Source organism: Moschus berezovskii, chromosome 20 (genome assembly GCF_049115385.1).
Source record: "Moschus berezovskii isolate FMDL1 chromosome 20, NW_MosBer_1.0, whole genome shotgun sequence".
NCBI classification, from domain to species: domain Eukaryota; kingdom Metazoa; phylum Chordata; class Mammalia; order Artiodactyla; family Moschidae; genus Moschus; species Moschus berezovskii.
Window position 1 is genome coordinate 55,143,759 of NC_142479.1, and position 25,071 is coordinate 55,168,829.

The 25,071-nt window shown below is 41.0% G+C and overlaps 1 protein-coding gene across 3 annotated transcripts in view; it reads right to left on the reverse strand.

The window, feature by feature from the left end:
- Positions 1–989: 989 nt before the first annotated feature.
- BRCA1 (BRCA1 DNA repair associated) overlaps positions 990–25,071 on the reverse strand; it is a 70,322-nt gene continuing 46,240 nt past the window's right edge. For 2 of the 3 annotated variants that reach the window (XM_055407958.2, XM_055407952.2), the window contains exons 14-23: positions 24,323–24,510; positions 21,535–21,845; positions 18,783–18,870; positions 16,186–16,263; positions 15,649–15,689; positions 10,262–10,345; positions 5,368–5,422; positions 3,763–3,836; positions 3,102–3,162; positions 990–2,245 (exon numbers count right to left, since the gene is read on the reverse strand). In XM_055407958.2, coding sequence (XP_055263933.2) covers positions 2,130–2,245; positions 3,102–3,162; positions 3,763–3,836; positions 5,368–5,422; positions 10,262–10,345; positions 15,649–15,689; positions 16,186–16,263; positions 18,783–18,870; positions 21,535–21,845; positions 24,323–24,510 — 1,096 coding nt within the window. In that variant the 3' untranslated portion in view covers positions 990–2,129. The remainder of the gene's footprint in view (positions 2,246–3,101; positions 3,163–3,762; positions 3,837–5,367; positions 5,423–10,261; positions 10,346–15,648; positions 15,690–16,185; positions 16,264–18,782; positions 18,871–21,534; positions 21,846–24,322; positions 24,511–25,071) is intronic. The other variant, XM_055407955.2, reaches the window with a different exon arrangement.

The window sequence follows — 25,071 nt, forward strand, 5'->3', positions numbered from 1 at the left end:
AACTCTAATTATGGTTATGGACCTTAAGATAGGGAGATTACCCTGGATTACCTGGTGGGTACACTCCTACTGGCTTCCCTGGTAGCTCAGACAGTAAAGCGTCTGACTGCAATGTGGGAGACCAGGGTTTGATTCCTGGGTCAGGAAGATCCCCTGGAGAAGGAAATGGTAACCCACTCCAGTATTCTTGCCTGGAAAATCCCATGGATTTAGGAGCCTGGTAGGCTACAGTCCATGGGATCGCAAAGAGTTGGACACGACTGAGTGACTTCACTTTCACACTCCTACCAGAAACAGAAATTTCTCTGGCAGAAGTTATGAGGTAGAAGCAGGAGTCAGAGAGATCCTGTGAGGAAATTTGCGCAGGCAATGCTGGCTTCTGAAGATGTAGGTAAAAGGCCATGAGTTTGGAATGTGGGTGACCTCTAGAAGCTAAGGATGACCTCTGGCTGACAGTCAGCAAGGAACAGATATCTCAGTCATAAGACTGCAAGGAACAATTTGGACAACATGAAATGAACTTGGAAACATTCATTCCTAGAGCCTCTGGGAAGAAACACAGTCCTGTGAAACCTGAAACAAAGAAACCAGCTGAGCTGAGTTGGACTTCTGACCTACTGAACTACAAGATAATAAATGGGTGTCTTTTTAAGCCACTAGATTAGTGACAATTTGTTATGGCAGCAACACAAAACAAGTACAATAAGATTTTGAAGTCCCCTTGATAATCCTAGGAGGTAGGTACTATTATTACCCCCATTTAACAGATGAGAGGGGCTTCCCTGGTGGCTCAGTGGTAAAGAATCCGCCTGCCAATGCAGGAGACTTGGGTTGGATCATTGGGTTGGGAAGATCCCCTGGAGAAGGAAATGGCAACCCACTCCAGTATTCTTGCCTGGGAAATCCCATGGACAGAGGAGCCGCAAAGAGTTGGACCCACGACTTAGCAACTAAACAACAGTAACAGCAGAGATGAACGTAGAGTGAGAAAAGGCTCCAAGCAAGTCTGCAAGTGAGCCGTCAGACTTGGTGGAAGTGTTTGCTACCGAGTTTATTTGCAGGTGAAAATACAACATTTACAAAACATATTTTGTACAATCAAGTCTTTACTGCCCCACACACTGGGGGACTAAGGAAGACCTAGTCCTTCCAACAGTTATAAACAGTCCTGGATCATGAGTTTATGAAACACTTTCTCTTCCTTCAGCAAACAAAATTATTTATGAATCTGTACAGTTCAGCAATAGGGAGCAAAGGGAAAAAAAATTACCTCAAGGAAAGCAAACAGCTCCTTTCCTGGTGGGATCCGTCGTCTCATGGACATGAAATATTCATATCAGAGATCTTACATTTCAAGAGGAATGGGTCACATATCAGAGCTACAATAAACATTTTATTTATTACTAATGGGGAGTTAGAAGACTCTCTTTGGACACCAGTTCTTAAAAAGATTCTGTTTTAGAGCACATTAGTGCTGAGAATTTCTTTAGAAATCCAACAACTATGGCCCAGACTTTAGGAGATCAGGGCCAGTATGACTCCCCTCTCTTCTAAATAACCCTCAAATTTTATATTATATCCATTATCTGCCTCTGGATTCACTCGCCAATGCTCCACTCCAACACTTGAGAGCTGCCCTGGGATTGTTCTGATTTTAAGTCATGTCACATATCCTCAAGCACTCACCTTCCATTGAGGATCTGACTTTTAGCCTTTAAGAACACAAGGTTTTTGAGAAACAAATTTGGGGAAACCAGCTATTCTCTTGCGGCCAGTCACTCTGTGCCTCCAGCTCACCCTCGGACAAGGAATAGGGCTGATAAATAATGAATCAGCATCCTGTTCAATTGGTGGGGTTTAAATGATTTTAAATTCTTTTCAGATGAAAAATTACTACAATTTTGTGCTTATGGCAGATTTCAAAGGGAGACCTGAAGCAAAAAATCTTTAAGCGACCCTTGCAGAGTCAGAAGTTCTTTTCAGGCTAATGTACATAAAATATTTAGTAATCAGGGCTGTGGAAGTACTGAAGAGGCACTTCTTAGACCTGGAAAAAGACCATTTCTTAAGCTCATTTTTGGGGTCCTGCAGAGACAGGCCCTATCTCTAATATACACGGCTGGTTGGAATCAGCAGCAGCTCTGGGCGACCAGATAGGTGTCCAGCTCCTGACACTGGTAGAGGGCCACACTGTCCAGTACCCACTCTCGGGTAACCACTGGTGCTTCACACATCTGCCCGATCACTGGGGACAGAGAACACAAGCAGAGATTAGTATCAGTTCACATTTCCCAGACGAGACTCTAAATCTACTCGGGACAACTGGTTGGATGAGTTTGTAGAGCTCCTCAGGCAGGAGCAAAATCACGCACGGATCCTCAGCAATGCTTCAGGATGTATTAATAGAACCTTACTCTGAAGCCCAGGAGTGACTGTGGGTAAAAGCCTACAGCCTCTGGCAACTTTATTAACATGCGCTCCCATCTGGTAAAGGAAAAATCAACGGAAAGAGCAAAACAGCACTGCAATTTAATGATGTGGAAACATGTTTGCAATATCTTAAGTGAAAAAGCAAAACAGTTGATGAGCATGATCGCATCTGTGTAAAATAAGGTGTGCATACAAAGACACACACACACAGAGGCCTGGAAGAACTTTCTGGTGATCCTCTCCAAGTGGATTTACTGGGATTATTTTATTGTGTTTGTGCTCATTTATATTTTATGTGATGAATTTTCATATTTTACCCTTCCCCCCCGCCCAGGGAAACAATTCAGGCACTACTTTTAAAATACAAAATAAACATGTTTTGAAAGGACATTTCAGCCATTCATTCATGCAACAAATATTTATAGAGCACATAAGAGTGTACTGAGAACTGTGTTAATCAACCACTAGGTAATCTGTGGTGAATAAAATGCATCCCACACCATAGGATGCAAGTACAAGCCTATGGCCTGCTGGAGGCCCTCACAGGTGCATCCTCCACCCAGTTGATACAAATAGGACATTTAGACCTAAAATCACCACAGTAATATGCACACTTAACCTGGACCTTCTACCCCAGACTCCTCTGGATGAAGGCTTACAGAGAGACTCACCACGGAAGCCAGCATCCTCTGTCCAGGCATCTGGCTGCACGACCACAACTGGGTGAGTACCCTGCACCCCCCAGGAAGGAAAAAGCATTAAGGGTGTCAGAACAGGACTTTGGTGACTGTCACTTCACCACTCCTCAATGGTTTGCTGAAGCAGACTACTCTGCGGGTGACCACACAAATGAGGGAGAAGGGCACATGGTAAAAAGGAAGGGTCAGAGGGAAAGAGGGCTTCCCAGGTGGCTCGGTGGTAATGAATTCACTTGCCAACGCAGGACATGCAGGAGACCACGTTTGATCCCTGGGTTGGGAAGATCCCCTGGAGGAGGAAATGGCAACCCAGTCCAGCATTCTTGCCTGGAGAATCTCCTAGACAGAGAAGCCCGGCGGGCTACAGTCCATGAGGTCACAGAGTTGTATACAACTGAGCGACTGAGCACACATGCACAGAGGGAAAGAGCATCCCCTAGGTGTGTTAAATACCTGGAGCTCTTAGGTTCTCACTTATCCCTTAGAGATAGAGTCTTCTGGCACAGCTACAAAGTCAGTGAAGGGTCAGAGTGAGGTGAGGCACCTGAGGGTACACTAGGGGCTGATGGGTTCTGTCTTGCTCAATCTCAGGACAGGATACTATGTCCTTCCTGATAGGGCACCAAACACTTACCTGGCCTGGGGTGAATGATGAGGGCTCCTTCACCACAGAAGCCCCACACAGCTGCACCATCCACTCTAGTTGATCTAAACAGGACATTTAGACTCAAAATCACTATAGTAATCTACACATTTATCTGAGCTCTCTAACCCATCCTCCTCTGGATGAAGGCTTACAGCAAAACTTCTCAGTGGGAGAGTCCATGTTTTGCCACTCCAAAGGGACAGAAAGGCCTTAAACTACAAATTCTAATTCTACAAAGTAAGTCAATTTGCCACTGATATGCTACTTACTTTGCTTATCAGTACCCATAAGGCCACTTAGTATATAAGGTCAAAGTCTCTCAAATGAAACTCTTTGGAAGAAAAAAAAAAAAAAACACCAGAGATCTAATTTCCATTAATTTGCTAAATTGCTGGCTAAGATACTATGAAAAAATACCCACCCGCCATCCCTCCTTCCCTGCCTAATTCTGTGTTGGTAATTGATAATCACAGCCACTGCGAGCACCATGCTTGGTGGTAATTACTGTAAATGTCAAGAGACGGGAAGATAATTCATTTAGTCAAGAAAAAATACAAGTCACCATGGACAGAGACTCAGCAAGTGGGGAAAGGCTGTCTACAGAGCTGGAATCAAATCACTTGGGGGAAGAAAAACCCGAAGAGATGCTAGAGATATGCCACTTGGACCTGGAAAATCAGCAGAACTGACCGCTGGGTGGCTTCCAGGCAGCTTCAAGTTCTCTTTTCCATCAGTCAGTCCATTTCTAGGGATTGCTGAGATGCTCCTTTTTGTTTGGCTGAGTACACTGAGGTCCATTAACTCATGACAGCTGCTAGAGACCCCGGTTCTCATTATATCAAAGTACAGAAACACTCAGAAAGCTCTGAGTGGCACTTGGAAATTTCATAAAAATCCAATCAGTAAACAAAGACAAAAGTAAAATTACTTTGCCAGGTTCTGCTCATCTGGTCCTCGGGGGAGTAGGAGGACCTGATCCCTGGGACAGAAGTGGGTACAGAGGCAAAGCTGGGTAGCCAGAGGGTAGCCTCTGTTTGGAAAAGAATGAACCAAATCTATACACACCTCAGTACCTCAGCACTGCACAACTCCAGAGCTGAGTTCCACAGCACTTCTCAACATAACATTACATTCAGTATCAAATTTAATTAGAAAATGTTCATCAAGAGTCTTCCTCTACTCTGGGCCTGTGTGGGGCCCCAGGCCCACAGGGCTTAGAGGCAGCTGCTGTGCTTTTGTCTCTGTTTCAAATAAAGATGGTTTAGGAGGAGCAGAATTGTTTCTTGACATTTTCAAGCCTAAAAGGTATCTTCTCCCTAACTTATTATTTCCCACTTTCTTAGACCAAAGGGCAGTAAAAGCAGCTCTATCCCACTGAGCACAGAGCATACTGTGTGCTAACTCTTCACTGCCTTCTAGCTCTTGAGAAGGGGCACTGGGCTAGTTCTCGGCTACAGGCTATTTAGGTGCAGTTTTGTCTGATGGGTGGTAGAGAAAGAGAATAACCTCTAGAATATCTCACCCACCTGAGGGAACCCCCATAAGGTGACGATGTAGGGGAAAGGTTGGTGCTGGATTTAGCAGTTCTCTTACCTGTGGGCATATTGGTAAAAGGTCCATAGCAACAGATTTCTAGGCCCTTGAAGATCTGGGAGAAAGAGGGACAGAGGAGTGGAGAGAAAGAAACATTCGTTGTAAAAGATATGGATTTTATAAAAAGCAATATAGAGGACTTACCTGGTGGTCCAGTGGTTATGATGGCACTTCCGAAACAGGTGGCAAGGGTCCAGTCCCTGGTTGGGGAACTAAAATCCCATATGCCATGGGGGTCAACTTCCCCCCAAAGCAATATAGAGACTCTTAAAAGTAAGAACTTCTCCTTTTCTTTAACACCTGATAATTTCTGCTGCTATTTTCCAGAGATAATCAGCCCAGTGTCCAGAACACTGATGGATTTTAGAAGAATTTAAGTGCTATATGTATTTGATCTACTCTACAGACAATCATTCTTTGTTGTTCAAGGGCTGAGCATCCCACCTTGGTACCAATCAGGTCTAGGCTCTCCCCTGACCTGTGCAGGTTAACTATACTTCTCGTAAGAGGAGAAGGAAAAAACTGGTCCTCCTCTATGTTTAAGAAAAGGCTTGGATGGCAAAAGATTCAAGTTATCATAAGAAGTTTGATATTTATCCAGACTTGATAAGTCAGTACGAACCCTGACCCTAACTGCCAGAGAGGTTCGTATTTATTTTATGTGTACATGCTCCTTTTCTTCTAGTCCTAGAACATCTGTTCCTGCCTTCACAATGCTCTTTGAATGGCCATTGTTCCTTCAGGCAACCCAAGTTGTCTTTAATCTGAAAGTGAAGCCTGATTCTGCCTCTCTCCACTAAGCTGACTGCATAAATTTCAGGAGACACAGATCACAATGTAACTTGTAGGTACCTCTTCTACTCACAGTACTCGACAGACTGTCCAAAAGAACTTTCTGTGATGGTGGAAATGTTCTATATTTGCTTTAATGAGTTACCTGTAGCTAACCACCACTTGAAATGTGATCAGGATGATTGAGGAACTGAACTTCCTATTTAATTTTAGTTAATTACAATGTAAACAGCTTCGTGTGGCTGGTGGCGACTCTTTCCAGACAAGCAAATTCTTACCCATGCTTTGGCACAGGTTCTTAGGGAAGAAATTTGGTATCATTTTAAAGAAAAAGTCGAAATTGTGCCAGTTGGCTGGATACATACGATTTAGGTAGCCTGTGTTCTCTCCTGACCCTCCTTCTTTCTCCCTATTCCACAAAAACGAAAACTGTCTAGGCCTAGAACTCACATGGCTTTAAGAGAGACTGGAACAGAGAAAAATCAGGAAGCTAAAAACACATAGGGCTTTTTAGGAAATGCTCACCTCTCTCCTTCCTCCCCTCTCACTTTAACCTCAGCCAGAGGAATAAGGACAGACAGCAGGACAAGTCTGCTTCTGCTGTAAATGACAATCTCCATCTGTGCCATTCTTACTATCTCTACAAATAAACTGCATCCCAAACCTGTTGGCAGGACCTACATGTTTATGATGCTAAAAGTTGTCTCCAGACAGCCAGCTGGAGCCAAGTGAAGTGAAGTGAAAGTCGCTCAGTCGTGTCTGACTCTTTGGACCCCATGGACTGTACAGTCCATGGAATTCTCCAGGTCAGAGTACTGGAGTGGGTAGCTGTTCCCATCTCCAAAGGATCTTCCCAACCCAGGCATCGAACCCAGGTCTCCCACATTGCAGGTGGATTCTTTACAAGCTGAACCACGAGGGAAGCCCAAGAAAACTGGAGTGGGTAGCCTATCCCTCCTCCAGCGGATCTTCCCAACCCAGGAATCAAACCAGGGTTTCCTGCATTGCAGGAGGATTCTTTACTAACTGAGCTACCAGGGAAGTCCAACTGGAGCCAAATGTTGCTGCAAATAGTACAAAAGATTAGGAATTCTAATTCCTAATTCCATTCTGGATGTCAACATCCAGCTGTCATTCACTGATGAGGATGTCTAGTTATGAGAAAGGAAATCCGAAATTTCACCTCTTCAAATACATTTCTCTGCCACAAGAAAACACTACGGTGACTCCTGGTGTCTTATGAACGATATTACTTTGACCAGCACGTTCTGTCACTGCCATCCCAAATGCAGGACAAAACCCCAAACGCTGGACTTTCCTTTCAAGGAGGGAAGAATCTCGTGCGGATTCTGCCTCGCATCCAGTGGAATAAAAACAACTGACTGGTTCACACAGAGCTGCCCTGGGGCCCAAGCAGGAGGAGAAACAGGGCAGAAACTTTTCTTGGCATCTGGACATTACTTGATAGGCTCAAAGGGTGGGGGTATGCCAACCCCAGGGGTTTTTGAGCTCCAGGGCTTGATCTATGCTCATCTCCCAAAGCAGTTTTTCTCAGAAAAGCATCTCTGTTGGCTCTCTCTCAAGTCCTATAAAGGAACAGGAGGTGCTCTGTATGGGGATGTTCTGAGATGCCCAGTGGTGCACACTTGGAAAAGGAGGGAATGCAGACCAAGAGCATCAGCGCTCAGTGTGACCCAAGAGCAGCCAGTTCAGGCCTGACCTACAGGTGTGAAATCTTTTTCTTTTTTTTAAGTTGGAGTATAACTGCTTTACAGTGTTGTGTTAGTTCCTGCTGCACAATGACGTGAATCAGCTATATGTGTGTGTGTGTGTATATATATATATATATATATATATATATATATATCCCCTCCCTCTTGAACCTTCCTCCCATTTCCCCAGCCCATTCCACCCCTCTAGGTCATAACAGAGCACTGAGCTGTGCTCCCTGTGCTCTACAACAGCTTCCCACTAGTTAGCTATTTTACACATGGTAGTGTATATATGTCAGTGCTGCTCTCCCAATTCATTTCACCTTCCCCTTCCTGCACTGTGTCCACATGTTCGTTCTCTATGTTTGCATCTCTACTCCTGCCCCGCAAACAGGCTCAACAATACCATTTTTCTAGATTCCATACATTTGCATTAATGTACAATATTTCTTTTTCCCTTTCTGACTTCCCTCTATATGACAGACTCTAGGTCCATCCACATCACTACAAATGACCCAATTCCATTCCTTTTTATGGCTGAGTAAAATTCCAGTGTGTATACACACCCCCCAAATCCTCTTTATCCATTCACTTATCAATTTGACCTGACTATTGTAAATAGTGCTGCAATGAATACTGGGGTACATGTGTCTTTCTGAAGGTGTGAAATCTTGCCTGGATTTCTCCCTGAAAGAATGACATAATTTTGGCTACATCATCCACAATGGTATGATCGGGGGAGGAAAGTCACTGAATCTTCCTGGGCCTATAGTCTTTTATTTGTAAAGTTGTTAGAATAATTAATTTTCCTCCTGTATGAAACCTCCTATAACATGCCAGGAAACTATGGTGTTGTCATTAAGAGTCAGATTGGAGACGGAGACTGCAGGGGTTCAGCTTCTAGTTGGGCTCACAACTAGCTGTGTGAGCTTGGGCAATTTACTCAACCTCTTTGAGCCTTAATTTTCTCATCTATAAAATAGGCATAATTATAATAAATGCTTCCTAGAGTTGCTGTAACATTCTTAATTAGCAGTCCCTGGATATAGTGAACATGGCATAGATGTTGTTAATGATTATCACTTCCTCTATGCTGCCCAGACAGCACTGGGTACATCCCCCTCACAGCACTTTCTCTGTAGAGAAACACCACCGCAAAGGAGAAAGCGCAAAGGTTTTAGATTCACATCTATCTCAAGTGCCAGCTCTGCCATTTATCAGCTAAGATTTGCACCCTAGAATGAAATCCAAATTACATAACTTCCCTAAACCTCTAAGCTCCCTCATTTATAAAACAGATAATACAGTTGGCCCACTGCCTTATTGGATCCAACAAGTTCTGTGTCCAGATTTAATCAACTGTCAATGGAAAATATTTGAAAAAAAAAAAAAAAATTTTTTTCTAGAAAGTTCCAAAAAGCAAAACTTGAATTTGCTTTTTAGCAACTATTTATGTACCATCTACACTGTACTAGATATTAGCAGCAACTGAGAGTTGATTAACGGAGAAGACAATGGCACTCCACTCCAGTACTCTTGCCTGGAAAATCCCATGGACGGAGGAGGATGGTAGAGCGCAGTCCATGGGGTCACGAAGAGTCGGACACGACTGAGCGACTTCACTTTCACTTTTCACTTTCATGCATTGGAGAAGGAAATGGCAACTCACTCCACTGTTCTTGCCTGGAGTCCCAGGGACAGGGGAGCCTGGTGGGCTGCTGTCTATAGGGTCGCACAGAGTCGGACACGACTGAAGTAACTTAGCAGCAGCACATTTGATTTAAAGTATATGGGAAATGGAATTCCCTGGTGGTTCAGTGTTAAGAATCTGCCTGCCAGTAGGAGGGACATGGGTTTGGTCCCTGTTCTGGGAAGATCCCACATGCCTTGAGGCAACTATGCCTGGGTGCCACAGCTACTGAACCTGCGCTCTAGAGCCCATGAGACCTAACTACTGAAGTGTACATACTCTGCAACAAGAGAAGTCACCGAATGAGAAAGTAGACCCTGCTCACAGTAACTAGAGAAAGTCTGAGCACAGCAACCAAAGCAAAAATTTTAAAACAATGTAAGGGAAGATATGCAAATGCTACATCATTTTTAAAAGGGACTTGAACATCCTTGGATTTTGGTTATCTTCAGGGTTTCCTGGTACCAATTCCCCAAGGGTATTGAGGAATGACTTTACTTATTTACTTCGTTGGGTTAGGAAAGCTAAAAAACAAACAAACAAAAAAACCTATTATGAACGCACCTACTTGGTATTCTAGCAGTGTAAGGGACCATCTTATAAGGCCCCTTATAAGATGAATGAGACCATCTCCTTGAAGCGGGTCGGAATGCAGAGGAGTGGGTGGGTTTTTTGTCAACACTGGGGAGAAGGGCTTTACCTTCTTGTCCTGGGATTCTCTTGCTCGCTTTGGGCCTTGATGGTTTCTTCCATTAACAACATCTCCTCTGACTTCAAAATCATGCTGAAAGAAACCAAACCCAAACCACAGGGGTCAGAGAAAAAGAAGCTTCCTTCAATGGAAACAGAGGAGATACGTCATATTTAAGGAATGTATTGCCAGGTAGTTTTGACCCCCTTCCCCCAAAATCATCCTTATTGGTAGAATGAATGAAATGACCAGCATCTGAGATGCTGAAATCAATTCACTGAAGCAAATCTTTCTGGACAGAAACTAACAATTGGCTTTTCACCTCACTGGGACTTGATGTATTTTAATTTTCAACACCTATCTCCTCTCAAAACATTCACTTAGCATTTAGATTAAACCGCTAATACTGGGCTGTTTAAAGATAACTGGAGAATTCCTGATCTTTTAAATCAATCTGTATTACCATCGAAAGAAGTTAGGCCTTCTCAGGTTTCCCACTGAGAGATTTACAGTTAATGAAACCAAAATGATAAAATATACATTTAATATACTGAAGAAAGAGGCTTTTCATAATGATATTTTGACTGGTCAAGGATGAGGAAATAAAGACTAATCAGATTGGAGAGGTTAGAGCTTTTGGGAGAATTTGAGGAAAAGAATGCTTAGAAACAATTCTTACTGAAACTCAGATTGTCAGGGACTACATCTGTTGCTAAGAGTATTGCAAAGAAAAATAAAGTCGTGAGTATAATCATAGGCTGTTATTAGGTGAAATAACTCTGGGACTTTCCTGTGGTCCAGTGGTTAAGACTCTGTGCTTCCAGTGCAGGGGCACGGGTTCTATCCCAGTTGGGGAACTAAAATCTCAAATTCTGCCTGGTATGGTCAAAAAAAAAAAAAAAACTCCGAATATTTCCTGGTCATGTGAGTGAGAAGAGTCTAGTGATAAATATATCATCTATTTGAAGATGACCTTAAAATTACAGTCCTCATCGTACCCCTGTGCCTACTAACCTCTATCTGGGTGTCACACAACATAATTTCCCAAATCCATCCATCTGAAACAGAGCTCATGGGGCTTCCCTGGTGGTCCAGTGGTTAAGAATCTGCCTTGCGATGCTGGGGATACCAGTTCAGGAAGATCCTACATGCTCTGGGCAACTAAGCCTGTGAGCCACAAGTACTGAGCCTGCACCTTAGAGCCTGCAAGCCGCAACAAGAGACGCTTACTGCAGTGAGAAGCCTGTGCACCAAAACTAGAGTAGTCCCTGCTCTCCTGCAACTAGAGAAAGGCTGCCTGCAGCAATGAAGACCCAGAGCAGCCGAAAATAAATAAATAAATAAATAAATAAATAAAACAGAGCTCTTGATTCTACTCCTGCCTCACTCCTCCCCCTCCCAACAAGCTTCTCCCTCAAGTCTTCCTTATCTAATTAACATCACTAACATTCACTTCATTGTTCCTGACAATCGGAGGTTCCTGACAATTGTACAAGAGGCGTGATCAAGACCATTCCCAAGAAAATGGAATGCAAAAAGGCAAAATGGTTGCCTGAGGAGGCCTTACAAATAGCTGAGAAAAGAAGAGAAGCTAAAGGCAGAGGAGAAAAGGAAAGATATACCCATCTAAATGCAGAATTCCAAAGAATAGCAAGGAGAGATAAGAAAGCCTTCCTTAGCGATCAATGCAAAATAGAGGAAAACAATAGAATGGGAAAGACTAGAGATCTCTTCAAGAAAACTAGAGATACCAAGGGAACATTTCATGCAAAGATGGGCACAATAAAGGACAGAAATGGTATGGACGTAACAGAAGCAGAAGATATTAAGAGGTGGCAAGAATACACAGAACTGTACAAAAAAGATCTTCATGACCCAGATAACCACAGTGGTGTGATCACTCACCTAGAGCCAGACATCCTGGAATGCGAAGTCAAGTTGGCCTTAGGAAGCATCACTACGAACAAAGCTAGTGGAGGTGATGGAATTGCAGTTGAGCTATTTCAAATCCTAAAAGATGATGCTGTGAAAGTGCTGCACTCAATATGCCAGCAGATTTGGAAAACTCAGCAGTGGCCACAGGACTGGAAAAGGTCAGTTTTCATTCCAATCCCAAAGAAAGGCAATGCCAAAGAATGTTCAAATTACCACACAACTGCACTCATCTCACAGGCTAGCAAAGAAATGCTCAAAATTCTCCAAGCGAGGCTTCAATAGTACATGAACCAAGAACTTCCCAGACGTTCAAACTGGATTTAAAAAAGGCAGAGGAAACAGAGTTCAAATTACCAACATTTAAAAAAAAAAAAAAAAAAAAAGGCCAACATTTGTTGGATCATAGAAAAAAGCAAGAGAGTTCCAGAAAAACATCTACTTCTGCTTTACTGACTATGGCAAAGTCTTTGACTGTGTGGATCACAACAAACTGTGGAAAATTCTTAAAGAGATGGGAATACCAGCCACCTAACCTGCCTCCTGAGAAATCTGTATGCAGGTCAAGAAGCAATAGTTAGAACTAGGTATGAAACAAAGACCTGGTTCCAAATTGAAAAAGAAGGACATCAAGGCTGTATACTGTCACCCTGCTTATTTAACTTATATGCAGAGTACGTCATGAGAAATGCTGGGCTGGATGAAGCACAAGCTGGAATCAAGACTGCTGAGAGAAATATCAATAACCTCAGATACACAGATGACACCACCCTTATGGCAGAAAGTGAAGAACTAAAGAGCCTCTTGATGAAAATGAAAGAGGAGAGTGAAAAAGCTGGCTTAAAACTCAACATTCAAAAAACAAAGATCATGGTATCTGGTCCCATCACTTTATGGCAAACAGATGAGGAAACAGTGGGAACAGTGACAAATTTTATTTTCTTGGGCTCCAAAACCACTGCAGATGGTGACTGCAGCCATGAAATTAAAAGACGCTTGCCCCTGGAAGAAAAGCTATGACCAACCTAGACAGCTTATTAAAAAGCAGAGACATTACTTTGCCGACAAAGGTCCATCTAGTCAAGGCTATGGTTTTTCCAGTAGTCATGTATGGATGTGAGAATTGGACCACAAAGAAAGCTGAGTGCCGAAGAATTGATGCTTTTGAACTGCAGTGTTGGAGAAAACTCTTGAGAGTCCCTTGGACTACAAGGAGATCCAAACAGTCCATCCTAAACAAAATCAGTCCTGAATATTCATTGGATGGATCGTTGCTGAAGCTGAAAGTAAAACTTGAACACTTTGGCCACCTGATGCGAAGAACTGACTCACTGGAAAAGACCCTGATGCTGGGAAAGTTTGAAGGGAGGAGGAGAAGGGGATGACAGAGGATGAGATGGTTGGATGGCATCATCGACTAGATGCACATGAGTTTGAGCAGGCTCTGGCAGTTGGTGATGGTTAGGGAAGCCCGGCCTGCTGCAGTCCATGGGGTGGCAAAAAGTTGGACGTGACTGAGCAACTGAACTGTACATCCACTTCATTGTTCAGGACAAAAATTTAAGCATTACCCTCTCAATTCCTTTCTTTACCCCATCCTCCAATTTAACCTATTAGTAAGTCTTATTTCCAACCATCGCAAACTAAACTCTTCTTAACCATTTCCAGGCCTCATTACTGTAAAGATAACATTCAAACTCTTTACCATGACCCACACCAAATCTGGCCCTTGTCTATGACCTTCTCCAACATCTTGTCTAACCTCAGCTGCCTACGTAAGATTCACCAACTCCCCAGCTATACTGGCCCATTTTTCTTTTTTTAAAAATATTTATTTATTTGGCTGCACTGGGTCTTAGTTGCAGCACACAGGACCTACAATCTTCAGCTGCAGCATGTGAACTCTTAGTTGTAGCATGTGAGATCCAGTTCCCTGACCAAGGACTGAACCTGGGTCCCTTGCATTGGTAGTGCAGAGTCTTAGCCACTGGACCACCAGAGAAGTTCCTCCCTGGTCTGTTTTTCTTTAACAAACCAAGCTCATTCCTTTCTTAAGACCTTTATGTTTGCTGTCCTCTGCCTATAACATTTGTTCCCTACATTTTTCAAGGCCAATTCTTTCTTGTTTCTTAGGTCTCAGCTCAAGCTTTTCAGAAAGCTTCCTGGGTCTCTTTACCTAAATATTAATAGTCAACCTCTGTCCCCAGTCAACTGCCAGTCTGTTGTTCTGTATATTTCTTATAGTGCTTATTGATATTTAAACACACCTTTATCTATTTATCTTTATTTATTATGTATCTCCCACCTCCCAATGAACATTCAGCCCACCAGAGCAGAGGCCTATCAGTCTTGCTTTCTGCTGTATCCCTGGTGCCCAGCAGATAGTAGGCTCCCAGTAATATGTCACTGAAAGTTAAAACCAACAGAAATGTCAATTAATTAATTATGAATATACTGAATAGTGCATAATAGTTTAAAACTGTTTTTTGGTAATTTTATTTTGCCTGATCTGTTGTCACCAGCAGCTCTAAGATGGCTGTGCTAAAATTATTCCTCCTCCTACGCTCTATCTTATTTACCTCTCACTGTTCTCAGTATCAAAGAGTAAAATCTCTTTGAAGGAATCAGATTTCTAAACAGACACATTTGCACGTTAATATGAAGGAATCTTCTTCAACTGTGAATGAGTTTTCTACAAAGGTGTATGTATGCGTGTAAGATTTAGGTGGGCCGGTTTCTCCTGTTTATGAATCTTTGTTTGCTACTTTATAAATTCCTTTTCTTTTCTCTGAGGAAAGGATTGTTTCTATTGAAACAAACAACTGAGAACACAGAATTTCCTAGTTTGCTCTGCATAACTCTTTTTTTCTTTTTGGGGGGGCTGCACTGGGTCGGAGAAGGCAATGGCAAGCCACTCCAGTACTCTTGCCTAGAAAATCCCATGGATGGAGGAGCCTGGTAGGCTGCAGTCCGTGGGGTCGCTAAGGGTCGGACACGACTGAGCGACTTCACTTTTCACTTTCACACATTGGAGAAGGAAATGGCAACCCACTCCAGTGTTCTTGCCTGGAGAATCCCAGGGACGGGGGAGTCTGGTGGGCTTCCGTCTATGGGGTCACACAGAGTCGGACACGACTGAAGTGACTTAGCAGCAGCAGCAGCAGCAGCAGCACTGGGTCTTCCCTGCAGTGCGTGGGCTTTCTCTAGTTGCAGTGTGCAGGCTTAGTTGCCCAGAGGAATATGCGATCTTAGTTTCCCAACCAGGGATTGAACCCGCATTGCCTGCATTGGAAAGCAAATCCTTAACCACTGATCACCACGGAAATCCCTGCATAACTCTTGATGATCCATATTGTTAAAGAAAATCTTTAGAAAGTAGTGCAAGGAAGGAAGCAGATAAATTTTTGGTGACTGATTCAGTGGTATAAAGTCTCTCTGATTAGTTTGTAAAACAGAGTACCTACCTCATCCAGCATCTTTCTTTCTTCAATAGACTGGGTGACCCCTGAAGAGATCACAGAAAAGACAGGTTACACAAGAGCAGAAGACCTCCTTTCATGGAGGTGGATGGTGAAGTGATTCACATAAGAGTGTGGGAGAAATAACACTCAACAGAGAGTCTCTCTTTGTAAAACCACAGCTCCTTAATAGACTTCCTTCGAGAGACTGTTGATGCTTAATTTAACATTATAAAAAGTGCTTGCTGCACGTGGATTTCTGCCTACAATTAAATAAATCCGTAGTTTTTATGCTTAACACTGCCTGGAGCAGATTAGGTCCTATTAGTTATCAAAAGAAAAACATTTCCCCTCATACCACCAGCGTTTTATCTGAACAAAGACATATGCACTAAAGATAAAACTTAGTTCAGTGTTACCGTTAAAGACCTTTCCTTAATTCAGATTCAGCATCAGCAAAAACCTTAGGTGTTAAAATGTTAGGTGTCAAAATGCAATTCAAAGGTGTTAAAGGGAGGAGGGGAAAAATTATACAGTACTTACAAAAATAGCTAACTACCCATTTTCCTCCTGCAATTCCCAGAAAATATTTCAGTGTCCGTTCACACACAAACTCAGGATCTGCAAAATGGAAAACATCCAAAGGATTAGAAGTCTAAAATAAATTTAGGAAAGGCTGCCATTAAGAAGCTGAAGCACCCCAGGCTCCTTACACTACTTGAGATCAGTCTGGATGGATGATTCCAACTCCTCTGGTGATAGAGGCTAAAAGCACTCGTAATTCTAACCAGCCAGTGTGGATGTTTGGAAGTTTGGAAAAGGCTGATAGGAAGGCAAGACCACAGGAAATGTCAGCCCTATTTTCTAGATGCCAAGGCAAGTTAAAGGTGTCTGTCATTGTGCTCAAGAAATTACCCATGTTGGTAGTATTGATATGTGTCGACGGGGAAGATCTATTTTACTGGATGGTACATGTAAAAGGAGAAAAAAAAAGTGTTATTGAAATCCTAAATTTGAAATGTCAATGTAAGTGATGGATTTTCACCCCTAGAACTTCTACTTGGGGAATCCTAACCTTAATTCCTAATTCCCCTGCAAGTGACCAAAAAAAAAAGTATTTTCATAGTTTTCCTCTTTTCAACCTAAGTATTTTAGAAAGCAGCTGAAGAATCGCTTCTGTTTATTTTTTCATGTTTTAAAGGCCCCTGTGAAGGACTAAGCGAACTCAGGAAAGAACACTTAGTTTTAAACAGGAGAAATGTATTTAACTAAATCCTGAACACAGCAGGCCATCTGCTGGGAGTAGCAACTGCCATTCTTCTTAACCGAATTCTTCACAAATTTAAAAAAATCTCCACCCCACCCCCCCACCCACAATTTTTAAAGCTTTTTGTTTAACTGCTGTGAAGGTTGATTTAATAATATGTTTTAAACCCAGAAATTTTAGGTCATTTCTAGTTTAAAAGCAACAAATGTATTATTGCCTTTGAGTTTAAAGACTTGAACCACTTTCAATTTAATTTGCATTTTAAAGTTTTCTTTTCACCTATCAGCAGCCTTGATACAAACCTATAGCTTAAGATATATTCAAGTTTAAAGATATTCATCTCTAAAACAGTACTTAGTTCACAGTACCTTGTTGTCTGGTTCCTGTGAGCATTATCCTCTGTTCCCGTGGTATAATCTTAATACAGTAGAAACCTAAGCTCTTAAAGGTTTCAAGGCAATGTGTCCCTGCCAAGGAGTTTTGACCACATGCTCAAGAACCTACAGTTGTATGAACAGAAAAACCCAGAGAGGACTAGAGAATCCATTTTGTTAGGAAGGTTTTAAGAGGTGTGCTTCAACCTGCATTTTCTGTTTGCCACAGGAACCCATCTTTGCTTTTGAGAGCTCATGAGTGAGCCTAACTCCTTTTCCAGACAACAACTCTTCAGATATTTGAAGACACTTGTCTTGTTTCCTTAGGTCTTCTTATTTCTTCATTTCTTCTTCAAATGACATTGCTCTGAATTCCCTTTCCCCATTCTCTTCATCTACCTCTGGATAAACTGTTGTCAGGGACCAGTGTGAAAAGAAAGCATGGTGCTCAAAACAGAGCACATATCTTCCAAGAGCTTGCTCTAGAGTGGGTGGGGTTGTGTGTGTGTAGGGGGGGTGTCAGGATCATCACCTCACTTGCTCTGGTGTTAGGCTTGTATCAGTAAGGCCCAATTTCAAATGAGCTTAGTTAGTGGCCCTGAAATGTTTACTCAGATTTACCTTCAGTTCAGTTCAGTTACTCAGTCGTGTCCAACTCTCTGCGACCCCATGAATCACAGCACGCCAGGCCTCCCTGTCCATCACCAACTCCCGGAGTTCACTCAAACTCATGTCCATAGAGTCGGTGATGCCATCCAGCCATCTCATTCTCTGTCGTCCCCTTCTCCTCCTGCCCCCAACCTTTCCCAGCATCAGAGTCTTTTCCAGTGAGTCAACTCGTCGCATCAGGTGGCCAAAGTATTGCAGTTTCAGCTTTAGCATCAGTCCTTCCAATGAACACCCAGGATTGATCTCCTTTACAGTCAACTAAAAGCCTCTGCGGTCTCCCTTGTCATCACATAAGTCGAACTTAAGATTTTTAAAAGGGGAAGGAGTTGGACAAATGAATTTTTCCTTTCTTTTTCCTTTTTCATATGCTAGGCTATTTCAGAGTGATAACTGGACTTGTTTCCTGAAAAACTCTCAACCACACTGAAACTAGAGTTGAAGTGGAGAGAGGACTTGGAGCCAGGGTTTCCAACCACCTAGATTTTGAATAAGCAGATTTCACTTCTACTCATTCCCCTCTTTGCCCCATGTGTTTCTCTAGGACTTGGGCTCTGTTCTACCCAGAAAGCCCTCACACAGTGTAGTCCAGGCACGGTGGACTAGAAGTGATTCATTGTTCTGGCTTATCACTCTCCAATATTAACCCAAAATAAAAGAGGTTCAGGAAGTAGCAAAACTTATTATTTTCCTTTCATCAGGTAACAACTGACTGACTATTGGAACAACTGACTGACAGAGCATCATTCATGCTATGCTTAACAAAGATTCCCATTTCTTCATGTACTTTTATACAACAGATATAACATATTCTGTAAAGGCTCTTGGTATACCTGTTTTCATAATGACATGAGTAGTCTCTTCGGTAATTAGATTAGTTAAATTGACGTGATGTTTTCTGGCAAATTTCTGCACAAGTATCTGAAACCAAACCAAATATTACATTATAATAAATTACCACTAGTACACAGCTTGAGAATTAGTTATCCTAGTTTTGAATTTCCATTTTTTCTCATAAAAAGTACACCCTTTTTATTCTAATATGAAGTCTCAAAATAAATAGTAATTTAATAAAAATTATGTACAAATCAGAGGAAGAAATTCTGAAGTAGTCTGTGCTAGCAGACATGGAATTATAACCAAAGATTCAAAATAATATTAATTTTCCCTTTAATAACAGATATGCAGATATCATTTGATTCCCTAAGACAGTTTCTTTGTGGAGTGACACCCTTTTATACTATAATTTAGATTTATGAGTCTATACTTTATAAGCTGAGGGGTAACTAGCCTATACAGAAAGTTATGCTCAGATAAGTGGCTTATAAAGAACTAGATTCACCCTGGTGACAGTTTCAAAACATTCAAGTCAAGATGCTTCTAGAGGTTAATACAAATCTATCAATTCGTCTTAAGGAGAAGGATTGGAAGAGACACACACTCTCCCCAAAAGAAATCTAGAGCCTTTGAGCTATTATCTAGCAACCAAAAAAAAAATCAATAGGCAGTAAAAGAAATGAACCAGATCCATTATGGACACAGCTGACATAATTAGCAGCTACTGCTTGGTAAATAATTTTGTTTACTAAGGGTCATCATTGACTAGCCATCGCCACCCACGCCAGTGTTTATGGGTGCCACGAGACTGCAATGGAGGCCCAGCAACTTTCTTTCATGCTGCCTCACTCCATACTGCCAAAGGGCACTGAAAAAGACAAGCTAGAGAAGTTAATGACATCCTCCCTCTTTTGCCACTGCCCTCTGCCAGGATCATTAGCAATTCTGAACTGATTAATTGCTGAAATCCCAGCCTTGAAACAGTGTTCAGTTAGAAGAGCAACTGCTGAAAAAATTATCTTAATATGGGCTTCAGAATTAATCATGTGTAATACAGTCAGAAGCTTTCATAATAAATTTACCACACTTCAGCAAGTCTGAATAGAGCTGAAAAGTTTTCCTCTTTGCTTGTTTAAAGACAACAGTACCCAAGCCACTTAGAATCTAATATGCAGTTCAGGATTGCCCAGGGCAAGAAAGATTACATCATTTTAGCCTCCTCTGAAAAGCTGATCTCACAAAACAAAGGAATGAGAAATGCTAATTTTCAACGAATAAATGGGAATTTTAGATGTGTTGGCAAAAGAACAAAAGCAACATTATCAGACATACGTATGAATTTTTAGAGCAAACAGCTATTCTGGGCACATAAATATGAGGTGGGAATTCTCGCATTATTGATGAGATTCACTGTCTCTACTAGGGCAGACATAGCTTACTTTTTGCCGTTTTAGTAGTGAGACACATCTGGCTAGAGAGATCAGATGGAGCTGCTAACCTATCAACAAGCTAGGATGAAAAATGGCTCCTATCCCAGGAAGGATATATCAAGAAAGATATTTAAGAATGAGTGTGTGCATGCTAAGTCGCCTCAGTTGTGTCCGACTCTTTGTGACCCTATGGACTATAGCTCGCCAGGTTCCTCTGTCCATGCGATTCTCCAGACAAGAATACTAGAGTAGGTTGCCATGCCCTCATCTTGAACCTGAATCTCTGATGCCTCCTGTATTGGCAGGTGGGTTCTTTACCATGAACGCCACCTGGGAGGCCTCATTTAAGAATGACTGAATCATTTCTCTGCATGCAATAAATGACATCCACTATTGAATCTTTTCAATAGTGAAAATAGCTGAAGCTCCAAAACTCTGGCCACCTGATGTGAAGAACAGACTCATGAGAAAAGACCCTGATGCTGGAAAAGATTGCGGGCAGGAAGAGAAGAGGACAGCAGAGGATGAAATGTTTGGATGGTATCACTGATTCAATGGACACGAGTTTGAGCAAACTCCAGGTGATGGTGAAGAACAGGGTAGCCTGGTGTGCTGCAATCCACGGGGTTGCAAACAGTCAGACACAACTTAGCCACTGAACAACAACAACAAAGAATAGTCAAATTCATAGAGACAGAAAGTAGAATGGTGATGCCAGGGGGAATGAGGTGTTACTGTTTAATAGGTATAGAATTTTAGTTTTGCAAGATGAACAAACTTCTGGAGATTGGCTGCACAACAATGTGATAAACTTAACACTAATGGAACTATACACTTAAAAATGGTTAAGAAGGTAAATTTCATGTTGTGTGTATTCTACCGTAACAATATAACAACATCAAAACAGTGTAATAAGCCAGGATAAAAATAAATAAGCAATGGAAAAATGCTACTATCTGACGATGTGCTTAGACCAGCGGAAATTTAATCATGCTGGTAAGTTCACTTAAGGGAGGAAAAAGATACCTTATACTTACTTGTTTTCAGTAGAAAGAAACTTAAAAAAGCTCTGTATCATACTGAACACTCTAACCTTTCTTCTATTTCCTTTAGTAAATATATATAAAAATAACTCATGCTATAGCTTTATCTAGGTATAAATTTTTAGAAATTAGTAATGGAAATTAAATTACATAGAAATGAGCTTGTTGGCTAGATTTCTTCCTATAGGTTATTTACAGTTAATACCCATTTAAAACCACCTGCAGTATGTCAATGAAGGCTTGGTCATTAGGGAAATACATATGGAGACACTCACAAGTTCTTTTAGGGTCAAGCCTGATGCCACCATAGAAAGTCTTTTGTTGCTTCTTTCTGTTGAAGATATCACTTCTGGCTTCTCTTTGCTCATACTTTCTTCCCTCAGGTTACACCCTGTAGTATTAGTAATGTGAGCAGCAGCTGGATTCTTGGTAGATTCTTCTACTTGAAATTGGGATAATTTCGGTGCAGAGGCTGAGGGTGGCATGCTGTGAACATGAGCTGGCTCTGGGGCTCTGTCTTCAGAGGGATCAGACTCGGTGTCATGAGAGAAGAGGCTGATTCCAGATTTCAGGTAAGGGGTTCCCTCTGGAAGGAATGAAAAAAGAAGTTGCAAAAGCCTTGTGTGTTTATACTTGCAGTCAACAATTCTAGTTTTAGAAATGTATCCTAAGGACATTAAAGAGGTCTGCACAAGTGTAGTCATGGGAGGGTTCACTGCAACAATGTTTATAACAGTAAAGCTTTAGAAACAAACTAAATGTCCAATAATGAGATTAAAAAAATCATGCCACATCCATCACAATGGAGTACTTACTCATCGCACAGTCCACTGAATTACAATAAAATGGAGATGTGTACACACGCACCTTCATTGTAGAATTATTCACAATAGCCAAGAGGTGGAAGCAACCCAAATGTCTCTCAATGGATAAATGACTAAAGAAAATGTGATACACACACAGATTTTTTTTTCCAGAAGTCTTTTTGTTAGTTGTGTTATTATTTTATTTTTTTAGTTTGTCTTGGCCATGATGCTCAACATGTGGGATCCCAGTTCCCTGACCAGAGATAGAACTCAAACACCTTGCATTGGAAGCATGGAGTCTTAACCACTGGAATGCCAGAGAAGTCCCTCACACAATGGTTTTTAAAGAAAATCCTGTCACATGCTACAAACATGGATGAATGTTGAAGACAGTATACTAAATGAAAGAAGTCAGTCACAAAAGGATAAATACTGCATGATTTTATTTGTATGAGCTATCTAGAATAGCTAAACTCTTAGAAAGTAAAATGCTGACTCCCAGAGAATGGGGGGAGGGAGAAAAGGGAGTTGCTATTTAATGGGTACAGAATTTGTTTTACAAGATGAAAAATTTTAGAGATCTACTGCATAATAATGGGAGTATACTTAATATCGTTGAGCTCTTAAAAATGGTTAAGAGGTAAATTTTATGTATTTTTACCACAATTACAGATAAACTTAAAAATTTTAAAAGATACCAATTTCTTTTAAAGGAATTATGGTTTATTTATTTATTTATGGTTGTGCTGGGTCTTTGTTGCCACTTGGGCTTTTCTCTGTTTGCTGTGAATGGGGGTTATTGTTATGGCTCCTGGGCTCTAGAGGACAGGCCCAATAACTGTGGTAAAAAGGCTTAGTTCCCCCAAGGCATGCAGGATCTTCCCACACTAGGGACTGAACCCATGTCTCCTGCACTGGCAGACAAATTCTTTACTAAACCACCAGGGAAGTCTAAGATACCACTGATTTTTAAGATGCTACCCTATTTCAGTCTTAACATGAAATATGTTTGTATCTTAGAATCCCTTAGATGCAATATTATAAAGCCTGCTTTCTGTAATTTCTGTCATTTATCTATTTTAGTTCTTAGGGGATGGTTTTGATTCAAATGTATACTTCAAAGAAGTTTTTATCTTATATTGGGGTATAATTGACTTACAACATTGTATTAGTCTCAGGTACACAGAAAAGTGTTTCAGTTATACTCAAATGTATACTTTAAATCTTTGGGTTGTTTGTGAAAATTTTGGCACTGCCTATATCACTGAAACTTAAAAAAAAGGACCAAATACAAATAGTTTACTAAATACAATCAAAATGTTTTTAAATTAAAAAAAAAAGTAAGACATGCTCCTGATATACTAAAGATGGCAAAAAAATACTGATCATGATTTTTTATTAAAAAATTAAAGTTTATGTAAACTGACTAAAGATATATAGCATATTTTATTATTGATGACAAAAATATAAGTAGTTTGAAATGGCCTTTTTATTACTTATATTCTCCAACCATCTGGTACTGAACATATTAGTACTTTTGTAAGGAAGGAAAAAGGGTTGAAAATGAGACAGCTACTTACGATGGTATCATTAAATTTTTCACTCAATAAATTATCAGCTATCATTACCAAATTAAAAAAATACATCATCCCTAAAACATTTCAGAAAATGTCACTACATTAGCAAGTAAGCACAGCTAAGTAGAATGTATGAGATTACTAAAAGACCCCAGTGAATATGGACAAAAATACATTTAGGTGCCTAAGAGTACCTTTTATGACAATGTGTTTTTGAGGATTAATTTAAAACTTTCTTTACTGATTAAAACCTTGATTTACAAGCCATAAAACACACCTTTCAGTTATAGTGATTTATAAGGCATAAAATATACAGCAATTTATATTCATTAATTCATAAAACAAGAGCTTACTTTAGAGATCTGACTCATTTTTCAATAAAGGACAAGCCTAAAACTTTACCCTAGGGCCCTAGAACTCTTATCTAACAGTTGAAGTGAAATATTTAGACAGTACCAAGAACTCTCTCATCCTCAAAACTGTTAAGAGTTAAACCAGTATAGACAGATTAACAGTGGCAATAATTTTCTACTTGGATTCAAGCTATTTTTCTGACGTGTTTACATATAACAGATGCATTCACGATAGACTACTACATTAGAAAGCTGATTCGCCCAGAATGTCTTTAGGTAAGACTCAGAGTAAAAGTGTTTTCTCCACCAGAGCAGGTGAAATATTACCTTGATCTTGTCTTGGCAAATAAGACCCCATTAAACCTTGGGCCTCACACTCAGTCAGCTGTTGCTCCTCCATGTCAGCAACATTAATGGGCTCCTTTTGAGATAGGCAGTTTCTGTCCTGAAGACTCCTTGAGTGGCTGTGCATATACCACCTATTATCAGACAACTGGAATTTAGAAGGGGAAGACCTGGAAATAAGGAAGAAAGCAGAAAACCACTGCTGCAGCTTGTGAAAGGACTAACCACACTTTCTAAACAGCCAAGGCATAAGTGAAACAGCTCACCGTCACAGAGATTGGGAATGACTAGTGAAAGAGAACACCAGAGATGGCTAGGAGACTGGATTCATGATGTCTGCCAACATGTCAGGGCTGACATGTAACGTCCCCCCTTAGGTGCTGGTCTGAGGCAGCGTATCTCCTAGCTGTTTAAAAGCATGTCAGCAAATTTCATCAAATTATCCACTGACGCTCACATTCTATACACTATTTCAAATGAATGTATGAGAATCAGCTCTCACGAAAAGAGAAAACTGATTAATTTTGACACTGTTACACTCATTCTTTCTACCCAATTTTAGCAAAATTCATAGAACCATCCCTACCCTCCTGCCTTTTCAATGTCCAAAATCACTCTAAAAACAAAAATCAGCTATAAAATATCGTTAGAAGAGCATATGTACATTGTAATTACTCTACTCTTCCAGGTGTTTAAAACTTTGCTGAATAAGATATTTACCTGCAGATTTA